Source organism: Pseudorca crassidens, chromosome 7 (assembly GCF_039906515.1).
Source record: "Pseudorca crassidens isolate mPseCra1 chromosome 7, mPseCra1.hap1, whole genome shotgun sequence".
In the NCBI taxonomy this organism is placed as follows: Eukaryota; Metazoa; Chordata; class Mammalia; order Artiodactyla; family Delphinidae; genus Pseudorca; species Pseudorca crassidens.
Window position 1 is genome coordinate 13,469,875 of NC_090302.1, and position 27,942 is coordinate 13,497,816.

Genomic DNA, 27,942 nt, shown 5'->3' on the forward strand with positions numbered 1-27,942 from the left:
GTCGGGCTCCTGGGTCGCCTCCGGGCATTTCTCGCCGCTCCTGCTCCGGCCCTGGCTACGGCGACCTGAGAGTAGCGACTCCGGTTCGGGCATCATGTCTGACAAGCGGCCATCAGCGGAAGCCCAAGCCCGGCGGCTTCCCGACTCCTTCACGGGTGAGCCCTGTGCCCCTGGCGAGGCCCTTGGGGTCACCCGCCGCCCCTTAACCTTCTCGAGAACGAGCCTTAGCCCAAAGGTCCCAGGAAGGTCTCGGATGTTTCTTAGCCGAGCAACCGCTGCTCAAAACCGCGGTTTCCCCACTCGTACGCTGAGAATGACGAGCCCTACTTCGCGGGCTGGGGGTCAGGTTTAGGGATGTTAGGGTGCTGAGTGCAAGCCCAGTGCCCGGCACACTATGGACCCTGCAACAGAGGGCGCGTCTCCAGTGCCCACAGCCAGAGCAGGGGCTCGCGTTATCCAGCGGCTGCCAGATGCCAGGCCCTGTGCCAGCGCTTTCCGCTCATTATCTCGTGGCATGCACGCGGACGAGGACGTGCCTGAGTAACTGGCGGCCAGCGAGTGGTGGAGCCGGGCCCAGACCTGCACGCCACACCCGGGAGCCTGCGTCTTCGCCCCACTCCCCCTTCCTTCCCGCCCCATCGGAGGCCAGCTCCTTTACCCAAACCTCGCCCACCCCCAGAGTGCGCCGCCGTCCTCCCGAACTAGAAAGAACTCCTACCCCCCACCCCTGCCAATTTCCTATTAAGCCGCAAGACCGACCTGTGTAGTTTCGCCACATGTTCCCGACACATTTGCGGAAGAAAAGAAGGAAGTCTCTTTTTAGCATCCTTCCTGTATCTCTTTCCAGCTTCACTTTCTGCCCCATTCTGCCCCATCCACTTCCTTTGTTCTAGAAACCTCGCCTTCCGGACTTTTGTCCCTCACAAGGAACTGTAAGTTCCCCACCCTACCAGGGCCTTCCCAGTCTTGAGGCAGAAATTGTGTGAGTGACTCAATTTGTTGCCCTGTGACTAGTACCCTTGAGAGGGCTATCACCTAGAACCTTTATTGGCTATCCTTGCGGGGGAGGAGGGATTCATAAAGAGAGGCGATAAACCACTTGGGAGTACTGGTTGCCTCCCCGGGGCTCTTAGTGATCCAAAGGAATTATTTCTAAGGATGGAATTTCAGACAGAATGACATAGTGAAAGAAGTTCAGGGGACTGGGTGGGCTTTTCCATCACCCCACAAAGAACACTATACTGGACTCATTTATTCTGATTATTTGTAATGCCAGCCTTGTCCACCGATCCCATATGTCCCCTTTTCCTTTCCCCAGCAATCTTTGTCTTTAGTTCCTCCCCAGGAACATCAAAAGAATTACAGAAATCTTATTACCTCTTTTCTGTACCTTGGACAGTTATTTTCCCAAATCAGGAGTGTGACAGAGAGGATGTACTTGAAGAAACTGATACTCAGAGAAGTTAAATTACTTTAAAGTCACACAGTTTATAAGTAATGGAGTCATATTTGAAATCTGGGTTTGACTGATTCTAAAACCTGCCGGTATAAAAATTGTGCAGTCCGGCCTCTTTGATAGTCAGTTGTCTCTTCCTAGAAAGGAAGGTAGGCAGGATCCTTTCATCTGTACCCTGATGTCCTGGTGGGAAACTAAAGGACTGTGAGGACAATGTTAGAAGTTTGGTGAAACTGCAGTGGGAAATCTGTAGAAGTTCTTTGGGAATAAACATGATCTTTGTACTTAATGTTAGTTGTCTTTCATGGTCACAGAACAGCTTTCACGCCTAAACTCTTTGTTGGTTCTACACTACTTTTTAGACAGAAGTCTTTTAAAAATCTATTTAAAACTGTGCACCCTTTCCTCTGAAAATTATATATACAAACAAAATTTTGCTTGGTCGCTGTCACCTTTTTTTTTTTTTTTTAATTTATTTTTGGCTGTGTTGGGTCTTCGTTGCTGCGCGCGAGCTTTCTCTAGTTGCGGCGAGCGGGGGCTACTCTTCATTGCAGTGCACGGGCTTCTCGTTGCAGTGGCTTCTCTTGTTGCGGAGCACGGGCTCGTGGCATGCGGGCTCAGTAGTTGTGGCTCGCGGGCTCTAGAGCTCAGACTCAGTAGTTGTGGCTCACTGGCTTAGCTGCTCCGCGGCATGTGGGATCTTCCTGGACCAGGACTCGAACCCATGTCCCCTGCATTGGCAGGCGGATTCTTATCCACTGTGCCACCAGGGAAGTCCCGCTGTCACCTTTCTAAAAATGTACGCCTTAGAGACCTGACACTGGTAGGAAAACCACTACTAGAATTTATTAAATAGAATTTATCGAGTGCTTGCCATATGCCAAATACAGCCTAAATGCTTTGAAAGCATTATCGAATGCAATCCTCTAGCAGCTCCACAAGGAGAGTGTCATTATCTACCACTTTACAGCAAGAAAACGGAGGCTCAGAGTGGAAAAATCACCCACACCTGTGAAGGAGGTTCAAACTTGGGCTGATTTTCCAAATCATTTTACCTATCCTAGAGCTGCTTCCAAATTGCATACCCAAAAGGAGGAACTTGTCAAACATCAGTACTTCACTGAAGGTGAGAGACAGTAAATAAAGCCCAAAGGAACCTGGCTTCAATCAAGACCCCCTGGCTAGACAGCTCCAGAGGGCTGCTTCTGAGAGAAGCAGTGGAATATAAAAGTCCAAACTGCCCCTTTAGGATTTTGCTGATAATTAGTCTTAGGAACATAAATATGACCAAACCTAGGGCAAGACTAGTTTTTCTTAAAGCCAGTGCATTTGCTTTCTAATGAAATAATGCAGGTGGATTGCAAAGAAATGTATGGTTATAATTAAGAGCCATGTCAACAGAATAAATCCCTTCGGAAGAACGCCTGAAAATAAGCAGAATCAAGGGACTGATTTGTTTATTTCAGTTGTTACAGCCGACCAGATTGGGGAGAACTTTGTAATTTATTTAATAATTAATCTGAGTTAAACCATCAATGGTCATAGATTAACTCAAGTGACAACCACGTCTACAAAAGTTGGCATTTATATAATTTTTTATAATTAAATAGGTCATTGGTTCCACCTGATGGTGTAACTTGTACACTGTAAAAGACAGAGTCACTGATCACCTGGTCAGCTTTGAAGAAAAAAATTTTTAATGTTGATAAAGTGATAAAGATTGGATTCAAAGTCTGTTTTTTAAGAAGATGTGGGAAAACGTTTTCCTGAAAATTACTGTAACCAGAAGAAATGAGCACCTCTCCTCTGTGTCTGCCTGGCATCTTGTGCCTACCTCTGTCATGATGTTTATTGCACAGATTATAAATATCAATTATAATCACCTTTGTTAGACCAGGAGAGCTTCTGAAAGCAGTGATTGTGTCCTTCATCACTGTAATAAGTTCAGGGTCAAGTGCATAGTAGATTTGCAAAAATATTTGTTGAAAGTAAAAGGAAGCAGGGAGATAAAGACACCCATAGAGTAGATCAAGTTGTTAAATGTTTGGCTTACGTTGGTGGAGATGTTTTTCTGTTTACAGTTTATTTTTATTAAGTTTGTTACAACCCAAACTATTGATTTTAGGGTGTGGACATGTTCCTCATACAGATAGACTGTCTGGGTTTATATTATCAATAAAGGGATTATAATTGTTACGATAATATACTGTACTTAAGGAATCTCCTCTTACTTACGGAAGTGTGGAAAGAGCAGTTAGAGGTCACAGTAGAAAGAAGGAAGTGTGTGTCAGTTGCCTGTTGACACACAAATCGTTCCTCCATTCTTTTTGAACCTTTGTCTATACTCTGAGCCTCTATACTCTAGATTAGCCTTGAAGATACGAGCAATAATGTGTCTGTCCTAAAATATCAGACAATGAAGATTAGATACCAGCCTTACCTAGTTGTGGATATGCACTGATGGTAGGATGGTATAGGATAGCGAAATGAGAGTGGAATCTCCAATTTGAAGATCTGAATTGAGACCTCAGTAGCATCACTTTGGGAAGTCTCAGTCTCCAGAGTCAATTCCTCGTCTTCATGTTGGGCTTAATCTTACTGTGGTATCTAGCTCCCAAGGTTTTAAGTATCAAATGAGAAAATTTATATGAATGTACTTTTGAAACTTTAAAGTGTAAATTATTAAGATATTATTTAATGGGGAAAACAAAGAATAAAAAGGTTAACAATGACTGTTTGGGAAGCCTAGTAATTATACAGGAAATTAAAATTTATGCACAAAAAGTTGTATAAAAGACGGTCCAGGAAACTTCGGGACTCCAACTTACCTCCCCAAATGTGGTCTGTTTCTCCTCCAAAGACAGAGTCCCCAAGCAGGTTGTTAGTCGATATTTTCTCTATGGTGTTCAGGTCCCAGAAGGCAATTCACTTAATACAAAGTTTATTCCTATAAACTGTATCAGTAATGACCTTAAGGTTCTGATAATAATAATGGCTACTATTTATTGAATGCTTCCTAAGTGTCAAACATTTTACGTATTTTCTCCTGTAAGATAATGACTGTTCTCGTCCCTCATTTTACTAATGAGAAAATTTAGTGGTAGAATGGAAATCTGGCACCAAAACTCCAAGCTCTTAGCCACTGTTTAGCTACTCAGCCTCAGTTGAAGAATTGGAAACCTCATGATCTAGTTTCCTTATGCTTCTGTTTCCCATTATTTAATGAAAATGATGTTGCCCTCCAAAGACTTTTATGAGAAAAACCTAATTATAGTTACTTTTAAGATATCCAAGTAAAAGAGCTGGAAAAAAAAACAAAACTGAAGAAGCAGAGGGGGTTTTGTTCTGTTTAGTATATTTCAGGCCTAGCCTAAATTTAATTAACTTAATAACATTATGAAATTGTTTTTCTCTCCAGTTTTTCTGAACATAACTATTTTTATCTTTCCAGACATGGGTCATATTCAGCCCATCCTTCTACCTTCCTGAATTCTCTCACCTCACAGGTGAAAAGGGCTGATTTTAAAAAGAGAAAAGGAAAGAAAACATTTGGGGAAAGCATTATGACCACTGCTTTGGGACAGAGGACGATTCTGAACTGTATTCTTTTTTTTTTTTTTAAGTAACATTGGTTTATAAGTTTCATGAATACAACATTGTATTTCTGTTTCTATCTACCTACCATACAGCATGCTCACCACCAACAATTGATGAACTGTATTCTGGGATCCTGTATGCAGACATGTAATTTCCATTTATCTTCTGTAATACTCAGCCTTTTCTTCCCCTCCCCAGAAAACAGCAGTATCTGGGAATTCCCTGGTGGTCCAGTGGTTGGGACTCTGCGCTTTCACTGGCAAGGGCCCAGGTTCAATCCCTGGTCAGGGAACTAGGATCCCACAAGCCGCATGGCACGGCCAAAAACAAAGCAAAACAAACAAAAACTAGCAGAATCACTCAATTCATTCAACAGCTGTTTACTTAACAAATGTTGTTCAAGCATCTGTTATGCACTGGGTGTCTTCCATGATAGCTCACTTAACTCTTCACACTGACCCTTGAGGGGGTACTCTTATTAGCCCTCTTCTTAGATGGTTAGAGTGAAGCACAGAGAGCCAAGACACTTGCCAAAGATCACACAGCTAATAAGTGGCAGAGCCAACTCTGAAGCCTTATGCTGTACTATTTTAACAAGACCAAAATCTCATGAAGAAGACACTGAATAAGATAATTACAAGTATGATAAGTAGTGTTTAGAGAGGGTGAAGTGCTATAGGTTAGGAGAGGGGACCCTATTAAAGACTCAGGGGTTCAAATTTAAAATCATTGATGATAGTCTCACCTATTTTTTCCTCCTGTTTTATGGCTAGAAATATTTGAATGAAGGAAAGCTACAGAAAATCCTCAAGATGCTTGGGAAATAAAATATTTATTTAATTTCCTGATTCTTCTTTTTTTTAAAAAAATAAATTTATTTATTTATTTTTGGCAGCATTGGGTCTTCATTGCTGCACGTGGGCTTTCTATAGTTGTGGCGAGCGGGGGCTGCTCTTTGTTGCGGTGCGAAGGCTTCTCATTGCGGTGGCTTCTCTTGTTGCAGAGCACAGGCTCTAGGCGCGTGGGCTTCAGTAGTTGTGGCACGCTGGCTCAGCAGTTGTGGCTCGCAGGCTTAGTTGCTCCGCAGCATGTGGGATCTTCCCAGACCAGGGCTCGAACCCATGTCCCCTGCATTGGCAGGTGGATTCTTAACCACTGTGCCACCAGAGAAGCCCTCCTGATTCTTCTTGAGCTAAGCACAGCATTCCCTTTATTTCAACTTTTATTGAAAATCTTTCTTAAAAGGACTAGTCCATTTCCTCTCCTTACTGTCTCATGGTAAACACATTTTGAGTTTTGTAATTCAAGTCACATAATGCTTCATCAGTACTAGTTCTTTTAGTCTAGTATCTACAGGTTTATAATAGGGCAGAAAAATTATGGTCTTCAGTCATGGTTCTTAACTTGATACCATCTGGCCTGTAGCCACTCCAGTCCAGAGCATAATTTCTTCCCTAGAGGTTTAAGGATAAGGGCATTTGAAGAACTGTAAACCATGCCTAATTAAAATAGTCTTTTGAAAGATGGGTTATAGTGTGTGCTTGTTTGCTTTCAAAACCTCTGCCCAATGAACTGCAAGTTGCAGTTGCCAAGTAAACAGCATCATTTTTTCAACATCTGTTTATTGACACCCTACTATGTGCTAAACTCTGCTTTTCTCCCCTCTACCTGTTTGAATCTTTCTCTCTACAGGATGCTGCCTTCACTTTTGTTGTCTCTCTTCTCTTAACTCCTTTTTTCCATTTCTCTTATTTGCCTTTTCTTCTATCGTTTCCTTCCCTTTTCTGTCTTTCTCCTAAAATCCCAGTCATTTGAAAAACTCAGTTATAGTAAAATTTTGATTAATTGAAGATGTATTTATATTCAAATAAAATATTTTATCTGCCCTTTTGCCTGTTTCCGCCTTGAATTCTTATTTATCAGGTCTTTTAAAGACCTTGTTTCAAAACAAAGGGAAGAGAAACTAGGAATCTGGGAACTGTACCCTTACTTGAAATGCCAGAAGAAAGATCAGATGTCTTCTTTAACTCACAATGTCCTCCTCCTCAAATAGATGACTATATGAGATAGAACTAGAATGAGTCGTATGGCCTGTGGACCAAATCTGGCCGACTGCTTGCTTTGTATGCCGCACAAGCTAAGAATAGTTTTTATTATATTTATACATTTTTTTAAAAAAGAGGAAGATTTGAAACTTATATGGAACTCAGATTTTAGTGTTCATAAATTACATTTTCCTGGAACACAGCTGTGTTCATTCATATATGTATAGTCTGTGACTGCTTTTGCAGAGTATTCAGTGGTTGAGACCGACTTTCTGGCCTGTAAAGCCTTAAGTGTTTATTCTGTGGCCCTTTACAGGAAAAGTTTACCACACCTTGACATGGAATCTCCAATGAGGAGTAGTTGTGGCCAAAAAGAACACTTGTATGCTGAATATATATGCTTGTAAGAAAAACTCAAAAAATGCCAAGACCTTTCGTTTCGACCTACTATTGCCCCTTAAAAGTTGCTATTAGAACCAGATAACGTGTTTTTGAGACTAAATTCTTAGCCATGCTATCTTTTCCCCACCCAAACAACAACGTTTTTGGCAATTTACAACATGAAGCATTTCATCTGTATACTGGGAAAGAGGAAGGAAAAGATTGTGCTTTAAATGTTGGTATTTCAATAATTCTTTGGCTTACCTTTTCTTTGTGTAGTAATGTGTATGACTCAGTCAGATTTTCACATACTGCGTGAAGGTATGTTTCTGGCCTTTGCTTGAAGAAGAAATCCCGTATCTTTTGAACTTTAGAATAGAGTCCCAATGGTAAATGGAATTTATTATTTCACATGATTTCTAGTAGTGCCAAATTCAATCAACCGTAAAGGAAATCAGCTGATATGGGATCATTAACAATATGCAGTACTCTGAAATTATGCCTGTTATAATCTTGAAAAGAATATTTTACTGCCTGTCTGGAAGCCAACCCAACAAAAATTACTGTACAACTTGGTTTTGTTTTTTGTTTTTTTCCATTTGTTTCATGGTTTTGTTTTGTTTTCTTTTGTCTCTTTCCAGAAATTCTTTTGCTTTAGTACTTTGGGACTCTGGAAGGAATATGTTATACCTACTTTACAGATTTTTGTAAACATGAGAAATAATGTATATATGGAGTTAGCTTGTGGCTGATGTGTGATAGGCATTTAATAAATGGTGATTATTAGTGTTAATAAAATGTACCTCCAGAATAAGAGAAATTTAAGAATTGTGTAATTTCATCTTTTCAGTAAAATTAGTTTACACAATAAGGATGTATGGAAACTTTGCTGAAAGTATATTCAAAGCAAAAGAGTTTCTAATTGAGAAAACTGGACACAACCTAAATGTTCATCATATGGAACGATAGAATATTATTCAACCTTTAATAATAAAGAGTATTTCCTGACATGAAAAAGTGTCCACAATATAGGGGGGAAAACAGATTTAAAATTATTATGTATACCATTATTTCATTTTTGAAAAAAAGGACACATATATATTGTGTGTCCAATAGCAAGGCAGAAAATAATCACCGTCCAGAGATATAAAAGTATAGATTATTTTTCTTCCTCTATTCTAAACTGTAATTTTAAATGTTATAGTGACAGTATTTTACTTTTAAAATAAGAAAAAAAAGTAATATTTTTAAAAATTTACGTTAGTTTCCTGGAGGTAAGCCCAATTTGAATGCTCAATTAAAAAATGTTAATGTATGGGCTTATATCCATTTTCAATACCATGCTTTGGTTAAAATTTTATTCTACCACGGTTTTCAGGAAAGAGTTTTGTAGTAAAAGAAAAAAAAAAGTACTCTAAACCATGGCAAAGTGGTATTTACAACCAAGTATCATGGGATCCCTAATCTTTAAGATTGTTCCTACCCAGCAAGTATCAACAAGTATATCAACCAAAATGTCTCAGAAATACCTATTGTTCATTATTTGTCTTTTACCTCATAAAGGTAGGAGGGAGGATTCAGTCCTCAGGGTAATAAGTGGGAATCTTGAAGGAAATGAATTTCATAAAATTTGAGGGAGTAACTGAGATTTCTTTTCCTCTTTGGGCTGTACTGACTGGAAATGACTAAGAGTTTGTTTACAGCCTGGTGGAGTTTAAGCCTCACCTCTCTGAGGAATGTGATGTATGCACCTTTTTAAGCTATAACCAGGTGGGGAAGAGTTTCAGGGTTGAGAATGGGATCGTTTCATTTTAAAGGCACTAGAATATTATGAAATAGCACCATTTCTCCAGTGTGTACGCTCGGATTATTTCTAGCTGAGCATTTGAAAAGTGAAAGACAGGGCTTCCCTGGTGGCGCAGTGGTTGAGAGTCCGCCTGCCAATGCAGGGGATACGGGTTCGTGCCCCAGTCCGGGAAGATCCCACATGCCGCGGAACGGCTGGGCCCGTGAGCCATGGCCGCTGAGCCTGCACGTCCAGAGCCTGTGCGCCACAACGGGAGAGGCCACAACAGTGAGAGGCCCGCGTACCGCAAAAAAAGACCAAGTCCAGTTTTCAGAAAATCCACTTAATTTCTTCTTCCTCTTGATTTGCGTTCAAATCCCATATACTCATCTGGGGTTTTCAACAACATAGTGGAAATTGAGCACAAAAAACCTGGGCTGTACTTTCCCGTTTGTCCTTATGTAGATAATAATTCAATAACTTAATAATTTGATTCACTAATCAGCTTCTTGAAGGTCTTTGAATGTCCAGGCCTAGCCTGGCAGGAGGGAGGCACGAAGTGAGGGAAAAATTAAGTAGTTTCAGAGGCTTTTATCAAGAAGAGTAAAAGCCACCTATTTTCCCATTTTTCATCATGGAAATTGAACACTTGAGTGAAATAGGAGAATGACAGAAAACTGTCATCTGTGTTTACTGAGCACTGCCTCAGTCCTGCAAGGCCAGTCTGATTATTTCAAGTAAGGACACAAAGGTTCAGAGAAGTAAAGATCGCACAACTAAGAAGTCACAGAAAGTTGAAACTTAAACATTCCCTATTCTCAGGAAATTCATCTAATAAGGGATATAAATGCACAAGAAATTACATATCTAGTTGGAAAACTGGCTAAGTACTTTATATCCACTCTCTGCAAGGTACTGTGCTAGACATTGAGAATATAAAAATAAAAAAGGAACATCCCTGCCCTCAGGGAGTTTATCATCTATTACAGTTCAGGACACAGAGTTTTGCCTGGAATATGGGAGACTTGGGGCAGTATTTTAGAAAGCACCAAATGCTGTCAGATAAGTATTTGTGGCCCATCTCTTCCTTGTTTGGAATTCCTTTCATTTTGGAAACCTAGACCTGAGCCTGGCAATGAGCCTTGAGACTGTCTCTTGCTATAAATAGGCACAGCTGGAATTAAGGGGGCTTCCTCTGTAAGAATATCAGATTCATTCCTGGAACTCCTACCATGCTTTCCCAACTTGGATTCTGTCTTGAGGAAGTGCTCCAAACACAACAACTTCTTTAATAAGGATTTTTTTTTTTTTTTTTTAATTCAGAGGCAAAGGGTCAAAGAGTGAATTGATTTAGAACGTGGCCTTTGGAGTGAGAAGACCTGTGTTTGAATCCCAAGTCCTCCATTTTGTGACCTTGGGAAAGATGTTGCTTCAGTTACTTCATTTGTACGGTGGAATTAAAAACACCTAACTTCCCAGGGCTTTGTAAGGAGTAAATGAGATACGTGTCTAAAGTAATTTATTACAGTGCATGAAGTATAACAAACTGTCTAAAAAGGCTGCTGTGATTCGTATCCGTTATGACAGCACCTGATAGGCTCCTCCACCTGTGGAGAAGTGGCGTTGCTTGGAGTATTCTCTCACTGAACATGTCCGTACCCCTCAAAATGATAACTTAGAAGCCTCCAGGATTAACTTAGCTCACTTTTACTTAAGTACGCATTAGGATGTTAACCTGACACTATGACACAGGATCGGAAAACTACAAAGTCGTGTATAACCAAAGTACTCGTGTATTTCTGGTTTTTCATCTTATGTTTTAGAGCACTTGACCTGGATACCCACGTGTGTCTTTTCTTCGTGCTCCCAGCCGTCACTCTGCTTCTTTCTTGGCCTCCTATTTATTCAAAGCCCCATCTTGCTGCTGTCTTCGCCCCTCCGGATCTGAGTAGTAACCCATGCCTGGCCTACCTCTTCCCCTCTGACCACCTCCCTCCCTCCCATTATTAAAACAGCTCCTGGAAAGACAGCAGATGCCTTCTGTGGTTGATAAGAAAAGCGATCTATCCCTCGGCCTGTTCAGTCCCTCTGTCCCCCACAGAAAGGAAAAACAAACTAAAAACGAGGAAGACATTGGACACAGAGAGTGGGAAACACAACCTAGGAAGGGAAGGCAGTTTCCCAGGATGACAGTGAAAGGCGATCGGAGGGATGGTTGCTGCACCAGGAACATGAATAGGTCCAGACATGACTCCAAGACTCTTCTTTGGAAGGTGAAATTGGTAGAATACCTGAGCCTGCTGAAAGGAGGTGTAGACGATTGATGAAGCGTTTGGGGTTGGATCAATAAGTACATTGAAAACTAAGCAAAGGGGAAAAAGACAGACATTGACTCCAGAAAAAAAAAAAGTTGTACAGGAAAAGAAAACGAATTGTGCTTCACTACGTGGCTTAGCTCTGAATGGCATTTGCATATTCATGAAATATAAAATTTGATATTGATCTAACCAAAATTATGATGCAATTCCAAGGATGGGTATATTTATTTGGGGGGGAGGGGTAGAAAGTCAACAGATAAAGCTCAACACTGAAAAAAGCAACAAATAACCAAACCAGTGTATTATTTAGAAACAGGGGGGTTAAATACGACAATATTCAGCCGAAAGAGCGGTTGCCTTGAGTAGAAGAAATTGCAAGAGGTGAGCAGGGGACTGCCCTCTTGTACTCGTGGAACTGTTTGACTTTTTTAACTTTATGCAAGTTTAACTGATAAAAAATTAAAACTAAAACAGAAGAAGCACAAATGCATAGCGACAGGCTAAAAAAGAAGGTGAAAGAACACTATCTAGAGGGGAGAAACATAGGTGACAAATTTTATTTATTTACTTCGAAAAATGCATGCACATAGAAAGAGTCTGGAAGAATATTTATCATCTCTGAATTGAATGATTTTTCCCTTCTTATACTTTTCTAAATTTTTCTGCAGTGGGGCATGTATTATCTTTGTGATCAGACAAAAGCTACTTCAGGGAATTCCCTGGCGGTTCAGTGGTTAGGACTCCACGCTTTCACTGCCAAGGGTGTGGATTCAATCCCTGGTCGGGGCACTAAGATCCCACAAGCCTCATGGCGCAGCCAAAAAAAAAAAAAGAAGGAAAAAAACGATTCCATGTTACAGAAAAGGGAAACTATTAGAAATGTGAGAGGGAAGCTATGTACAAAGATGTTCGTTATAGCGTTGTTCATCATAGTAAGAAATCAGAACCAATGTGGATGATACATTGTGCATATACCCAGTGAGATATTTTACAGGTGGCCTTTTTAAAAAGAGGACCTAAATGAGCTTATATGCGTGTATCATATGATTTTCACCTTTAATTGTGCTGTACCCTCGGCTTCAATTCACTTTGCCCTCCTTCCCCTTTTCGTTGGTATTTTCCTTAACCATTACATCCTGCAAGAAGCCCCTCTGACAACCATCACCATTGCCTACCCACCCCACCCCACCCTACTTTCACCTCCATCCCAGCGGTGTGGTGTGAGTTACCCCTATTCTGTGTTTTCAAAATATGCTGAACGGACACTGTATCTGCACTTAGTAGTATAATGATCTGTTTGTCTGTCTTGCCCGCTAAACTGTAACCTTCTTGGTAGTTGGGATTGGCTCTTACTTTTATCACTTCACTGCATAATAAAAATTAGGGAAAGTAGCACCTGCACTTCAAGGTTTTTATGAGGATTCGATGGGAAAATACATGTAAACAGCTGGTGTTCAGTGAATAGCAAGGATGAAGATGATGGGGGGACCATGCTAAGAACAGTGATAAGAGCTGTATGTTTTTGGTTTTCACAGATAGCCCCAGTGCAGGCCTGGGACCTTGTGGATGGATTTTGGTGGCCATATCATTCTTGTTCACAGTTTTAACTTTCCCATTGTCAATATGGATGTGCATAAAGGTAAAGAATATTTCATCAACATCTGGTAAGGGGTCAACTCCTAAGTACATAAGCCCACTGTGTGTGTGTGTGTGTGTGTGTTTGTGTGTGTGTGTGTGTGTGTGTGTGTGTGAGAGAGAGAGAGACCATACTGGCCTATAATTCTTAACTCTAGTCACCAATTATCATGGAATCTTAAGACTTCTTTTCAGCCACTGCCCAGTCAGCCCCTCCTGACGATTAAAGTAGGGATCACCATCTAAAATTTTCTGGAGTCAGGGATGTGGGGTAGTCCTGTGAGAACAAGTCCTCCAGAGTCAGGATGCTGAGGTGTGACTGCTGATGCCATTATTTACTGTGTGACCTTTGCCATGTATAATGTGAGGAAATAGCAACACCTGCTTTATAGGGCTGTTGTGAGGATTAAATGAATTACGTACTTATCACAACACCTGGCATGTGTTAGTAATACATTAATAACGTTAATAATGTCTATAAAGTTATTAATACTGTGATAAATGACTATCATCTTCATATTCCTAAAAAGAGAAAATATGCTCTAAGCATTTTCAGATTATGTTACTATTATAATTTAAGGAATCAGAAGACAAGCTATGAGGACTTTAGCGCTTTTTTTCCTGTATTGACAATGCATGAGTAACTGGATAATAATGTTAACAGCTGAGGAGCGTGGATTTGCTTCTGTATACTCTTCTATACTTTCCAGATTTTATACAAGGAGTATCTATTGCTTTTATGATCCATAATAAAAGTAAATAACTTGGTTATTTTGGCAGGGATGATTAAACATTAACCATGTTACCTATAGCTATTATCTGGATTATAGAGAAGAAAAGAAAATAGAGGCATCTCACTTGTTTGGAGCAGAAATATGTATTTTGAAAGCTATGCATATAAATACTTGTACTCCTCATGTTAAATTATTATTTGTGCTTTTAATCTAGATCATAAAAGAATATGAAAGAGCCATCATCTTTAGACTGGGTCGCATCTTACAAGGAGGCGCCAAAGGACCTGGTCAGTACTAGGATTCTGAACTGTTTGCCTGGAGAACGAGATTCGTCCTTTTACTGATGTGATTTCCCTTATGAGGGTCTCTGTTGACTCAGAAGAGAGTTCTCATAGCAGAAGTTGTGCAACAATAGCAGTGCTGCCTACCAGAAATTACCCTTTCCTTCCTGCCTCTCCCCTCCCTTTCCTACTTGAGTTGATAAGTTTATCTTAGGCCAAGAATAGCCACAGCTATCGAAATTAGAGCGTGAGAGTCCCTACTGAAATAAATGCTTTCAGTCATTATTTTTGGCAAACTTCGATTAAGCTCCCACTGAGTTCCAGGCTCTGGGAATTCAAGGGAGATGAAAACACAGTCCCTGCCCTCAAGGATCTTACTGCCTGGAGGTGGGACACCAACAAGGAAACAGGTAGTTACAATCCCACGTGATAAGTATTATGGTCAAACAGTCACAGATGGCTGTGGAAACCCAGAGAAGAGTGATGACCCCAACTAGTGGATGCTTTCTGGAGGTGACATCTTGCCAGGAAAGGGTGTGAGGCAGGGGAGAGGTGTTCCCAGCACAGAATATGTGCAGAGCAATGCAGAGGAGAGCATTGTAGGCTCAGGGAACTGCAGGCGGCCCAGCCAGAGTGCAGGACAGGAGGAGAGCGTAGTGGGTGAAGAGGTAAGCGGGGTCAAGGTCGTGCAGGACCTTGTACGGCTTGTTCAGGGGTTTGTGTTGGTTCATAGGAGAGAAACTAGAAGGATTAGAAAGATGACTTGGGAAGTGATTGCGTTGGTCTAAGGGAAAACAAATGGGCGACAGTAACAGTGAAGTAAGGAGATGCAATCCACAGGTCTTGTGGGGACAGTTAGATGTGGGAAGAAAGAGCGGGCGTCAAGGATGACATTCCTGGCTTCTGGCTCATTCACTGAGGTGAACTGCTTTCTTTCGGTTTATCAGGTTGATTCTGTTAGAACTGAATGGTGCGGTGAGCTGGTCAGGTGCTGGTGTCTCTCTCTAATCTCGTGTATGTCTCTGTTGCAGGTTTGTTTTTTATTCTGCCGTGCACTGACAGCTTCATCAAAGTGGACATGAGAACTATTTCATTTGATATTCCTCCTCAGGAGGTAAGGTTGTCTTTTGCTGTGAGTAACTGAGCTGTCACCGGGGAAGGGGCCTGGCGTTGAGAGGCAGCAGGGGACAGTAGTCAGAGCACGGCTTTAGAGGCTGTCTGCCCTCACCATTTTCTGGCTGTGTGACCTTGAGCAAGTTCTTTAACTTCTCTGTGCCTCCGTTTCCTCATCTATAAAATAGAGGTTATAATAACAGGACCTACTTTATATGGTTCTTGTGAGGAATAAATGAGATACTCTATGTAAAGTGCTTAGAGCAGAGGCTGATAGGTAGTAAGTGCTATGAAAGTGCTTGTCGTTACTATTATTACAAAACGTACTGTCATGTTAATGTAAGTATAATATTACTGTCATCACCGTTGTCATCATTTTTACTACCACACTTCTCCTCTCTGGGTTTCTGATACGATATTCTTCTTACGGTTCTTGACTGTATTCTAAATAAATTGGTTAGAAGCCAAAGAATTAGAAACTGCCCCTTTGGTACTTTAGATAAGCATATCATGTTTTATATTAGTAATTATTTCAGGCTTTTTCAAATTGCTCCACAAATCACCATTGAAACGCACAGCAGAACCCAGAAAGTAGATGGTTGCAGTGAGACAGAGGAATTCCTCCAAACTACAGTGGTGGAGCCAGGATTCAAAGGCAGCTCTTCGGATTCCCTGTGCAGTGCTTTCCCCACAGCTCCATGCTAAGTGCATCCTACAGCAGGTCCGTCCTGGCCCTTGACGCGGTGATGGCCATCCTGGCACTCGTGTCTAAGGAGTTGTAATAACCGTCGCAGATAGAAGGCCTAAAAACATGATGACGGGAGGGACAGAAGAAAACGGCCAGTGTTTTCTGGCCACAGGCCAGGTACTCAGCAGAGTGGTGGAGCCTTGTCACAAAATCCAGAAACCAGCTCAGGCATTTCCCTGCTGGCGCTGAGCCAAGTAGTTAGGGAGGTCAGACTTCATAATCCACACATACCGGGTGAAACCGGAAATCATTTTCACCCCCAAGAGCAAGACTGAGAGCATTGCTGTATTCTCTGCGTGGAAGATTGGCCCTTAGGAGCCCCGTTCAGGGCAGCGGGGAATTCTCCTGGCACTTTCCTCTGTAAACATGGCAGGCGTCTGGCAGGGTCACGGTGAGCTTCTGCCTTCCAGCTGCTTTCTAAACACAGAGCGGATTGGAACTTGGCAAGCAGTCCTTTTTCTGATCCCCTGTGAACTTACTGCGACGGGAGATAAACACTCCGCCCACAATAATCAGTAGATAGCGAGGATGCAACTTCACAAAGCTCCAGCTGTGGCGAGTCACAGTGGCAAGAGCTCATTTAGAAACGATACCCCTTTTCCCATCGCATCGTAGGAAAAGATTAATTTTCACACAAGACGGTAATATACTGTGTATCTATTTACAGATCCCCCACTTCTCTTCCAGGTTAGAAGTATTTCTAGGTTACTAAAAAAAAAGGATTACTGCTTTGATGCCTTGCAGAACTAAACTGCTATGTACTATCATTGTTTTTATTACTTTCCACGTACATAGCTCTCTACACTCGCAAAAGGGCTTCGTTTCCAAACATCTTCTTCTTTGACCTTCAGAGAAATTTGCATAGACTTGGGCCGTATTATTAGCCCCATCTCACAAATGAGGAATCGCTAAGTCAGTCTAAAGGCCTTGCTGGAGGTCACCGAGGGAGGTGCCGGCAGAGCTGAAACTATAGTTGGGGTCTCCTGACTCTCTCACTCCCACTCTTCATCCCTCACTGTATTCCTGGGACCACGTTTCAGTCCCGTTCATCTCTTGTCTACTGACTACCTGCTGTGTGTCAAGTGCTCTGCCAGTGCTAGAGATACAAAGACAAACTTCCCTCAGGACATTCATAGTCTAACAGAGAAGTGATGATGTAGATAAATCGTGTCACTGCAGTGAAGGGGCAAAGGAAAGCGTGTTTAACTCTGCCGAGTGAATCGGGGAAGTTCCATAGAGAAGAGGACACTTGAGCTGTGACTTAAATGATGAGTAAGGACACTCCAGCCTGAAGCCGTGGGGGAGAGGGAAGGGAGGACATGCAAGGAGAGGGCCATCTGCAGAAAGGCCTGGGGCATGGAACATGGTGCACGTGGGGACCTGCATGTCATCTAGCATAGAGTGTGAGCAGGAGTGGGGAGGAATGAAGCCAGAGGGCAGATGTCAAAGGGCTTTACACCAAACCAAGGACTTTGCCCTTGGATGTGATAGGAAGCACTGATTCATTGTGTCCTGTTGAGCATTTCCACGTAGCCTGCTGTAAATATACTTCCACCTTGACCTCACCCTACGAAAACAGTTCCGTTCACTTTTTGTTCTAGTAACACTCTGCTACTTACAGTTCATCAAACCTCGGCTCCCTGGTACCTCTGTTCCTTTCACACATTATTCTCTCTGCCCTGAATACTCTTTCCCTCTATCCTCAGAAAATGTTTATTTCCTTTTTCAAGGCTTAGTTCATGTATCACCTCTGCCACCTAAAACTGTCCATCCTTAGTCCCTTAGAGCTTCCCTTGATTCGTCAACCTCTTTGAAAGTGGGAACCAAGTTTTTTCATACCTTTATCCCTGGAACATAGCACAGTGCCTGCTGCTAACCGCTACTAAGTCTCAGTATTTGTTAAGTGATCGAATGAAGGAATGGAATTAATAAATAAATGAATGTACTTTGTTAAAATTTTGTAGACATAGTTAACATTCTAATGCTTTGCTCTCTTAGTCCCTTGGGGCTTCTGTAACAAACCACCATAGACTATGTGGCTTATAAGCAACAGAAGTGTATTGCTTACAGTTCCGGAGTCTGAGGAGTCCGAGATCAAGGCACCAGCAGCTTCGGTGTCTGATGCGGGCCTGCTTCCACTGTCTTTTCATTGTGTCCTCACATGGTAGAAGGGGGAGGGATCTCTCTGGGGCCTCTTTTCTAAGGGCACGGATCCCATTCACGAGGGGTTCACTCTCATGACCCAATCACCTCCCAAAGGCCCACCTCCACACACCAACACATTGGGGATTGGGTTTCAACATGGATTTTGGGGGAACACAAACATTTAGTCAACAGCACTTACTAAAGACGATGAGCTAGTGTTGTAAGGTGTTCTGTCACATACCATTCCTTACGGTTTTATTAAAGAAAGAGGTGGTTGACAGTTGTAAAATTGCTTCCTTTGTGTTGTAGATCCTCACTAAGGATTCAGTGACAATTAGTGTGGACGGCGTGGTCTACTACCGCGTTCAGAACGCTACCCTAGCTGTGGCGAACATCACCAACGCTGACTCAGCAACCCGTCTTTTGGCACAAACGACTCTGAGGAATGTCCTGGGCACCAAGAACCTTTCCCAGATCCTCTCCGACAGGGAAGAAATTGCACACAACATGCAGGTGAGGAGTGCACCAGTGCTGCATCTCACAGAAGTTGGAAAATAAAGCAAAGGGTCAATGGGTATTTGAGAACTTTTCATCAAGTCAAGTTGGGGAATCACCGGCCTTTTTTTCTTTGTAGAAAAGTTTTACCAAACTTGATGGAAGGGGATTTCTTTCACATAATTAGCTCCTGGGTTAATAACACTCCGATGTGTGCATTGTTTTTTAATTCCCTCCAGTGTGTATTTTTTTCTCCCAGAATTAGTGTTAACCTTTTTCTTTAGCATAATAGTTCAGAGGCCGTTCTGCAAGGTAGCGCAGGTGTAGTTAAAGCCATATTCTGTGCGAGTCCCGTGACTGCCTTTGCAACTCTTACGCTTTCCAGTCTTGCTTACGTAACAGATGACGAATCAAACCTGACTTGTTCAGAAAAGATCAAGTACTATAAATCTGAACTGTTATTATTTGTATAGACTTCACTGTGTGTGACATCTCTGGTCTTACTTGATGCCCACAACAACCATATGAAATAGAATAGAATGATTTCATTCCTACCGTTGTAAAGGGAGGATACTGAAGCCCAAAGAAATAACGTGGCTCACACAGAGTCACATTGGCTCAGGAGTCTGCTGGCCACCTGTTTTTATAAGTGAAGTTTTATTGGAATACAGCCACACCCATTGTTTAATGTACTACCCATGGCTGCTTTTGACCTACAAGGGTAGGGTTAGTTGCAACAGAGACTGAAAATAAACAATCACTATATGACCCTTTTAGAAAAAGTTTGCCAGCCCACGTTAGCTTATTAGTAACGGAATCAGGATCCGCTCCCCAGTAACCCAGCCCCCCACTTCAGCCTCCCTGCCTGCATGGATAACTGATCTCTCTGCAACCCTCAACCAGTGCCTTTCCCGCTCCAAATCCCAATGAACAGAGCTACCTTAGGCCACAGGGTGGGGGCTGAACATTTCTAGCTTCCTTCTCTCTTCCTAACAGACTACTCTGGATGATGCCACTGATGACTGGGGAATAAAGGTGGAACGTGTGGAAATTAAGGATGTGAAGCTCCCTGTGCAGCTCCAGAGAGCCATGGCTGCTGAAGCAGAGGCATCCCGGGAGGCCCGAGCCAAGGTAACCTTTTTTTTTTTTTTTGTAGCCCGTTTGTTTTTCCTGTTGAGTTTTCTTTTTTAATTACACAAAGTAAAACGTGTTTGTTGTAAAAAATTGAAACGATCCTGAAGTAGTGAAGATGAAGGCTCTCCCCGTCACTTTACATTTCCCCCAGAGGCCAGCACTCTTAACAGCTTAGTGTACATACTGGAAGATTTCCATTTGGGGTTTATTTGACTAGGTTGTTAGTCTACTGGCTTGTTTGGTTTACAAAAGTGGGATCATACAATACATAACTGTTCTTCACCTTGCTTTTCTCACTCAACAGTATCTCCTGGGAATAGCAGTACACAGAGATCTACCTCGTTCTAACTGCACATCCCATACATTATTCTCCCAGTCCCCTATTAAGGACACATTAACAGTTCTGACTTCAGAGCAGATGGGCAATTGCATCAGTTTGCTTACCATTCATTCCTTCCTTATTTTTGTCTTCTGTTTCATTCTCTGTCTTTTCCCAGGTTCTTCTTTCTTCTTACTATTTCCGCTTCCTTTCTCTCCTCTTCTCTTTTTTTCACTTCTCTTTCTGTTTGTGGCCTCTCCCGAGGTCACAAGTGCACGTCTGACTCCCAAGTGCACGTCCCAGGTGCACGTCTCCCCAGTTGAACGCTGAAGGAGACACACCAGCCCCGATTCCAAATTCACAGCAGAGTGATTCTTTTCAGTCCAACTTCACTCAAAGATCCTAATAAGGTCCCACGGCCCCTTACCTATGAATGGGTGGAGGAAGAGGGATAGTTTTCATAGGAGTGGTTGCTGTGGATGTGACAGATCTCCCAGGATACCAGGAGCGAACCAATTTGTTGCCATTAGAAAACAGTAGTAACTGGTGATAATTGGCTAACCACAGAACCCTGCCCTTCTGTTAGGATGCCCTGTAAGCTACGGATTGGTCACTATAATTTTTTAGCCAGCACCAAATAGAATAGTAGTTCATTTGACACACTGCATCCAGAATTTTCTACTGACCAGGATTTTTAGATTTGCCTGATGTGTTCATTGATGCTTGTGATAACACTACAACACCCTCAAGTACTTTCTCTCCAAACCATCATATTTTATTTAGAAGATTAAATTACATTTGTGCTAATGATATTAAATATGCCCCACTATAATTCAGTTATTTGGAAGATTAGGAATCGCTTTTACCTAGAATATGTCATTAACCAAAAGCCCCATTTCCAAACCATATTGAATAATAGAATTTATCATACATAGAATACGTAGAGTATCGGAGCCTGAAGGGTCCTTAGGGATTATCTTCTGAAGGTGACAAGTACCTGGCCCAGAGGCTGCCACTCCACCCTCAGGCTCCCAGGCCAGTAATTAACCACAGCACCGTTTTCCCCTGAGCTTGACTTGACCTTAGAACAGTGCTGAAACACTCCAGGCGACAGCCTGCAACTGCTTGGAATTGGCCCTAAACATGAAACTTATTTGCCATCTCACACTTTAGATGAAAACGTCAAAGCCCAGAAAAGTTATGTGTTTCCCTGAAAAGCACACAGTTGATTAGTGACCATGGAGATTAGAATTTCTTCTGCTCCCCACTGCCTCTTCTGGGACTTTCCAGGACGGACCGAGCCTCTTCTACCAGCATTCTCACCAGTTAAGAAAGAGAACTCCTGACTTCCCTTTCTAACAATAAGAAGAGATAAAGGAAGCTGGTTAGAATTCTGAATTACTGTGCTCTCACTTGGGTGAGGCTGTCTTTAAGGTTGCGGTTAACACGCAGAATCACCATGAGTCTCATCCTTCCATAAGGTACAGTGACCCCGCAACAGCCATAAGGCCCTGCACTCAAGTTCTCAGGGAAATAGGGGTCACCATTTCTTCAACAAATAAATTGCAGAGGAAAAGGGTGGGAGAGTCTATAGATGAAGAGACTTCAGAGAAAAATTCCTCAAGTTAATTGGCCGTCAGGGAAACACAAATGCAAGTCACAAGCAGATGCCACGCTAACCATCCACCAGAACGGCTTAAAAAAAGAAAAAAGGAAACAAAAGATCCAAGTGTGGGCGAGGGAGGAGGTTTTGTTGGTGAGAATATAGATCGGTACAGCCGCTCTGCAGAACTGTCTGTCTGTCTGTATCTGCGAGGAGTGCACATGTTTGTGTACCAAAGGGCACATGCTGGAGTGTTCACTCCAGTGCTCCAGCAGCAATTTGTAATTACCCCCGACTGGCAACTACCCACATATCCATTGCTAGCTGGATGGGTAAATAAACATGTGGTTCATACGAAGGTGCACCGCACAGCAAAGAGATGAACGTGTAAGTGCTCACAAGCGTAATTGTGAGAAGAAAGGTCACGAAAGAGGACAGATTATCCTGAACGTGTTATGATACGTTAGGGGGACCTCTTCTTAAAGTTTTCAGACCAACTCTTAATGACTGGAAATGGAATGTCTTCCGTGCTTACAAATTCTCCCTTATTTCCTTTTTCACGGTTCTCAGAAGAGTGCCTGGCATGTGCTTTCAGGCTCCTATCTCTGGGGTTACTCATCTAATAATTGAGAGGGTGGGGTGCAAGAATGCAGGTCACCTTTCTTGGCGCTTCCCTCAGAGCAGCCCCCCTAGGCCACAGGAGGAGACAGCAGGACGGCCCACGTACCTGAAAATGCCAGCTTTCGACACGACGGTCTGTAAAGATGAAGTGCAGATTGACAGGGGACTACTGCACTTTTTGCAGAAGGTGCACACACCCATGGGTAGCTTGCGTTGCTTCCTAACATCCTACCCGCAGTGCCCGCTTGGCCTGTATTAGACACAGCCTGTGGTATCGTGTTCACCTCTTGGGCAGCTCACTCAGAGCAGCTTTTCTATTAACAAAATGTGAGACAGCCGGGTGGGTCTGGCTTCCCAGCCAAGAGATGGTATATTGATTGGTAGTGGGAGATGAGCTATCTTTGCAGTTGGTCCACGTCCAGACAGAAAAAAGGACCTAACTGGGCATCTGAGATGACGTGGAAAGAAAATCAGAGCCTGCCATTCTCGTGGTAGGGTCGGCTTGTGCGTTCTCTCCAGTGTTTGCCTGGGAGGACAGTTCCCGGAGTCCCTTTCAGTATAGCTGGCACTGGCCCCTTCTCACACATCTAGTAGGGCATCATGGTTTGCCTTGATAAATTTAGGTTTTTATCCTCTAATCTGGGTTCCATCTCCCAGTAAGTATCCCCTGTCTCACCGAATGCACCGCAATCCAGGAACCTGGACTCAGCCTCTGTGCCCCTCTGGTCCCGTCCCAGTCTGCCCCACACTGTTGAGTCTCCCTCCTGAGCAGCGCCCCAGTCTGTTTCCTCCTCCATCCCCACTGCCGGTGACTGGCACCAAATCACTCTGAAAGCTCCCCCTCTCGGTCTTTTCTCTTACTGATGCTCAGACATCTGTCGGAGTGTTTGCTCAAACTAGATCTGATGAGGGTTCCCATCGCCTCCGGGGTGAAGACAAACACCCGAGCTTGTGCTGCCCTTCCTACCCGGCCCCATTCCCACCCCCCACCTTCCCACCTTGTCCCATTCGTCTCCCACCTTCCCCTCTGCCCCGTTCACCCCCCACCTTCCAACCTTGCCTCATTCATCCCCTACCTTTCCTTCTTCCCCATAGTGCTCATCCCCTTACAGGATCCTGGAATACACCAGCTTTTTTACACCTCAGTACCTTTTCATGTGTTCTGTCTGAAATATTCTTTCTCATCTTAATCCAGACAGCAAGGCTTTCGTCCTGTAATGTTCAGCTTCTTCTGTAACCTCACCACTTCACCTTCTGCAAAAATTGCTTTCCTTTCAGTGCCGGCATTTGTACATGCGTCTCTGTCAGCATTTGTCACACTGGAATGAAATGATCTGCTTCCAGTCTGTCTCCCCTACTTGGCCAGGAGCTGAGGGAGGCAGGGGAGTCCGCCTCTATCCCTAGCCCCTCACAGGGCTTTACACCTGGGGGCCCCCCAACGTTTACTGTATACGTCAATGAAATTGTACTGGTCATAAGACTATTGCTTTCAATTCTGATATTCACAGCAGTGTTAAGAGCCATTAATATTTTGAGATCCCTGTGAGAACAGCCTAACTACCCTTTTAGCCTTGAGGATTATGGTGTGTTTACACCTCTTCTCCTAGGATTACGAATTAGAAGTAACTGCCTTGATTTGACTTCTGAATCTTTTAGGAACTAGGGTATAAGTGGATCCAAAAATTAGGTCTTGACTTGGCGCTTGCCCTTCCTACACAATTAGCCTCCGTTGATACACTCAACATATAATAGACTTTCTCTGTCTTCCTCACAATGGTCCCACGAGGTAGGTGCTATCCCATTTTAAGAATAAGAAACTGAGACTCAGAATGTTAAATACAGTAAGTCCCCTACATACGAACCTTCAAGTTACGTACCTTCCAGTTGCGAACTTTCAAAGATGCAAACGTGCGTTAGTGCGTGTCCAGTCAACATAAGTTAGTGCACGTGTCTGGGTTACGTTGTCGTGTGCGTGCATCCTCTCCAAGTGGTTGTGCTTTTGTGTACGTTACAGTACTGCATAGAGTACAGTAGTACAGTATCTTTATTTCAAGCCCAGGATGTCTGGAAGCAAGTGTAGAAGCAGCGGTATGTAGCCAATTGTGTTAGTTGGGTACCTAGGCTAACTTTGTTGGACTTACGAACAAATTGGACTTACGAACGTGCTCTCAGAGTGGAACTCGTTCGTTTGTGGGGGACTTACTGTAAGCTTTCTGAGGACACTCAGCTAGGAAGGGTTAGGTTTGCGATTTGAGCTTAAGACCATCCAGACTCCATCGCCCCTGCCGTCCCCACCACTCCAGTGATCTTCAAACTTTTTGCTCATGTAACCCCTCAAAGAACTTAGAAAAACTCTACGTCCCATCTCACATCTTAAATAGACATGTAAAATTTTTCATTTTGAATGTATATACTTGTCAAGCATATAAGTCCTGGCATGTTTTAAAAATTGACATTTTGAAATGAAACTGTTAACATCATTCTTTTAAATGTATCCAGTGAAATTTCGATAACGTAATGATTTCATCCTCTGTTTTATAGAATGATGAAAGAATAAGTTCTTTTAGCAATTAGGAATTTTTCATTTTTTCTTTTTCTCCTTGAAATTTTATTTCCATTCCACCTCCCCCACAGAGTCTTTTCCTAATATAATGTATTTTGTCCTGAATTATTTTCTCACCCTTCTGGAACACATTTAGTATATAAGTTAAAATATTTTTAAAATTTCTCTGACTACAAGCAAGGGTCTCAATGAGATGAATGAGGAATGAATCCATGTCTTTGTAGATGGTTGTTACTTATTGCTAGAATAAGACAATATTCAGCATCAATTCTACTTTTCATTTTTACAGGTATAAGGAGTAAGAAACCTTATTTATATAAATAAGTAGATGGAATTGGAAGGTTTTTTTTAAGTAACTTTATACAATTCTTAGCACTCCCTCTGAATTTACGTGCTAAAAAATCCTACAGTGATCTTTCATCAAAAAATACTTTTAATTATCCATCCGCTTGCAGTACAATAAGGTCCTCTTCCCTTTCTTTGAAATCAAAGCATTGGAAATCCATCTGACTTGCAAAAGGCTTTGTATAGTCACTGGGGTCATTCACTTTCTCAGCCCCTACACACTATTCTGAATTGTCCCCTTGTTTGGTGCCCTAGAAATGGGAGAAAGGCAATAAATAGTAAAAGAGAATGTCTTGCCCTCAGGCACATATTCACGCAAATCAGTTACAGGAAAAAGAACATACAGGAACTGAGTCTGGAAATTGATTTCCTTAGAATTATTCTGGCTGACCCTCAGGAAGGCTCTGTGTACCACCTGAGCTAGACGTACCCTGGTTTGAACTGCTCAACACCCGCCCGTGTTCTCTGGTTTGACTTCTCCTTGCCACTGTTCTGTAGGTCATTGCCGCTGAGGGAGAAATGAATGCATCCAGGGCTCTGAAAGAAGCCTCCATGGTCATCACCGAATCTCCTGCTGCCCTTCAGCTCCGGTACCTTCAGACACTGACCACCATTGCTGCTGAGAAAAACTCGACAATCGTCTTCCCTCTGCCCATAGATATGCTGCAAGGCATCATGGGGGCAAAACAGTGAGCCATGTAGGCCGATGCAGAGATGAGCTCTTCCCTCCTAAGGATGAAGTGGGGACCAAACCAGCCTCTAACCCATAGGAGGGAATAGGGTGGGAACCTTGACTTTCTTCCCTCCCTTCCTTTTTCCATATGTTGAGTGTGATGTTCTTAGAACGTGTAGTGCTCCTAGCTAGCCACAGATGAAGGTTGTTAGCTTGTAAATAGTACGTGAGAGTGATGATTTATGTAAGATTATCTCTCACTCTAAAATACTTCAAAGTTCGTATTTTTAGATTGTTATGCGATAGGTTAAATCTTCTTTCGAATCTCATTGAGTCATTCTGTGCCCTCTGTCAGCAGCCAGGCCAAAAGGAGGAAGGCAGACTATCATCCCAACCTGACACCCTGGCTGGACAAATGTTTTGCAGAGAACAGTGACCTCGGGCTACAACCAGCTTCTCTGGGCCACATGTGCCTTACTTCCGGGGAGTCTCAGCTAAGGAAATTTCCCTAACATCAGTTTACCTTCTAAACTCAAACTGCCCCACCCACACCCCCGATGCTGCAAAGTAATCCTTACTTAAGGGTAGACGTGTCCTTGCCAGTACCTGTTAGCACTGGAGAAAAAGGGGAAGACCAAGGAAAATGATGACCCTAACCCTTGAAAGACTTCTAAATCCATTGCTGTAGACGTCCTTTTAAAATAACATGGGTGGTTTGTTTTTTTAACTTCTCTGAGCCCCTTTATGAGTAAATGATTCCTCTGTGGTCTTTCAAACCAGCTAAATACTTGTCACAAAAGTGCTTTTTTTTTCTCACTTTTGCCTATTTTCATATATCAGGTTCTAAACAGTTTTGATTTTTTTAAATAAAATTTTCTCTAAGTTCTATAAGCCATTGTTTATATACCCATTTGAATAGCTTAAGGGACTAATACTTTAAAAAAATATATCTTCAGAAAACCATTATATTTTCCTGTCTGCATGCTATCGACTCGTGTACACTGTGAGCTATCTTGGTTGCCATTCATTAAGTAGTAGAAGGAATTCATAGTCTCTCGGGCACACGATATCCCAGGAGCTTGGGAAGATGCTCTCAAGCTTAGCATATCTATATAGGTATAGATCCTTTTTATTTCCCTGGTGATTTTTTTTTTTTCTGTCGTATACGGTGATGCTGAAGGAGGAAGTGGTCAGCCCTTCTGAACCACCACTGCTGTAATATTAAGAAGCATCTTCCGTTTCACAAATGCCTGTGAAGCCAAGTAGCCTGGCATTCTTCTATTGGTCTGGAAAGCCGCCTGGTGACATTTGTACCACTTCCTCTTTGAAGCTCTGAGTTCACCTAGAAAAGTCTAAGAATAGCAGCTTCCTTACCCAAAGCTGCCCTTCATATCTGTCCTTAGCTGGGTCACTCTGTCAAATCCCAGCCTACGAGAGTCCCCTCCTGACAGCCCATTTCTAAGGTTATTTTACAAAACCTTGAACCACCGTGGATCCAGGTGCCTGGTAGAGTTCATTAGATATACAATATACAGAGCATTCTGGCTTGGAACTCAAGCTGCATTTATATTTTGAATTTTTAAATAATGATTTTGTCTCTTTCGTGAGGTGGCTCACCCTCGACCACTGAGGACCAGGAGACAACCACATATCCTGGCTGAAAATCTCTTGTCAGACTTAGAGGTTCAGTGCTTTCTGTTCCTTGAGTCTATCTCCAGATACCAAACAACCTTCGCTCTTCTGCCTTGTGGATTCATAGTCCAAAAGGTTGGAATTAAATTGCCTGGGAGTGAGGAGGCATAGAAGGAGCTCTAGGATGACAGTGTTAGTACGAGAGTTTTTTCCAGGTGGCCTCCCTTTCCAATGCTGTACCTAATAAACTGCACTTTTACTCATTTTCTTTGGGTGAGAGTTTTCTTTGGGTGAGTCTCGTTCTGCCTGCATTTCGTG

The 27,942-nt window shown here is 42.6% G+C and overlaps 1 protein-coding gene and 1 long non-coding RNA gene across 2 annotated transcripts; one reads left to right on the plus strand and one right to left on the minus strand.

Moving 5' to 3' along the window:
* Positions 1 to 27,887, plus strand: STOM (stomatin). The gene is made up of 7 exons (XM_067743456.1): positions 1 to 155; positions 13,119 to 13,222; positions 14,167 to 14,239; positions 15,265 to 15,347; positions 18,549 to 18,752; positions 19,731 to 19,865; positions 25,818 to 27,887. The coding sequence occupies exons 1-7, from the start codon at positions 95 to 97 to the stop codon at positions 26,010 to 26,012; spliced, it is 855 nt and encodes a 284-aa protein (XP_067599557.1). The 5' UTR covers positions 1 to 94; the 3' UTR covers positions 26,013 to 27,887.
* LOC137227492 (uncharacterized) lies at positions 25,390 to 25,888 on the minus strand. Its single transcript, XR_010944868.1, has 2 exons — positions 25,750 to 25,888; positions 25,390 to 25,570 (listed from the first exon to the last, which is right to left on the minus strand). It is a non-coding gene; the product is annotated as an uncharacterized lncRNA (long non-coding RNA).
* Positions 27,888 to 27,942: the final 55 nt, after the last annotated feature.

What these genes read in the sequence shown, in the direction of transcription:
- STOM (XM_067743456.1), top strand. Translation starts at nt 95, where the DNA reads ATGTCTGACAAGCGGCCATCAGCGGAAGCCCAAGCCCGGCGGCTTCCC. An exon ending in GCTTCCCGACTCCTTCACGG is followed by an intron (nt 156 to 13,118) that starts GTGAGCCCTGTG and finishes TGGTTTTCACAG; the next exon opens with ATAGCCCCAGTGCAGGCCTG. An exon ending in CAATATGGATGTGCATAAAG is followed by an intron (nt 13,223 to 14,166) that starts GTAAAGAATATT and finishes CTTTTAATCTAG; the next exon opens with ATCATAAAAGAATATGAAAG.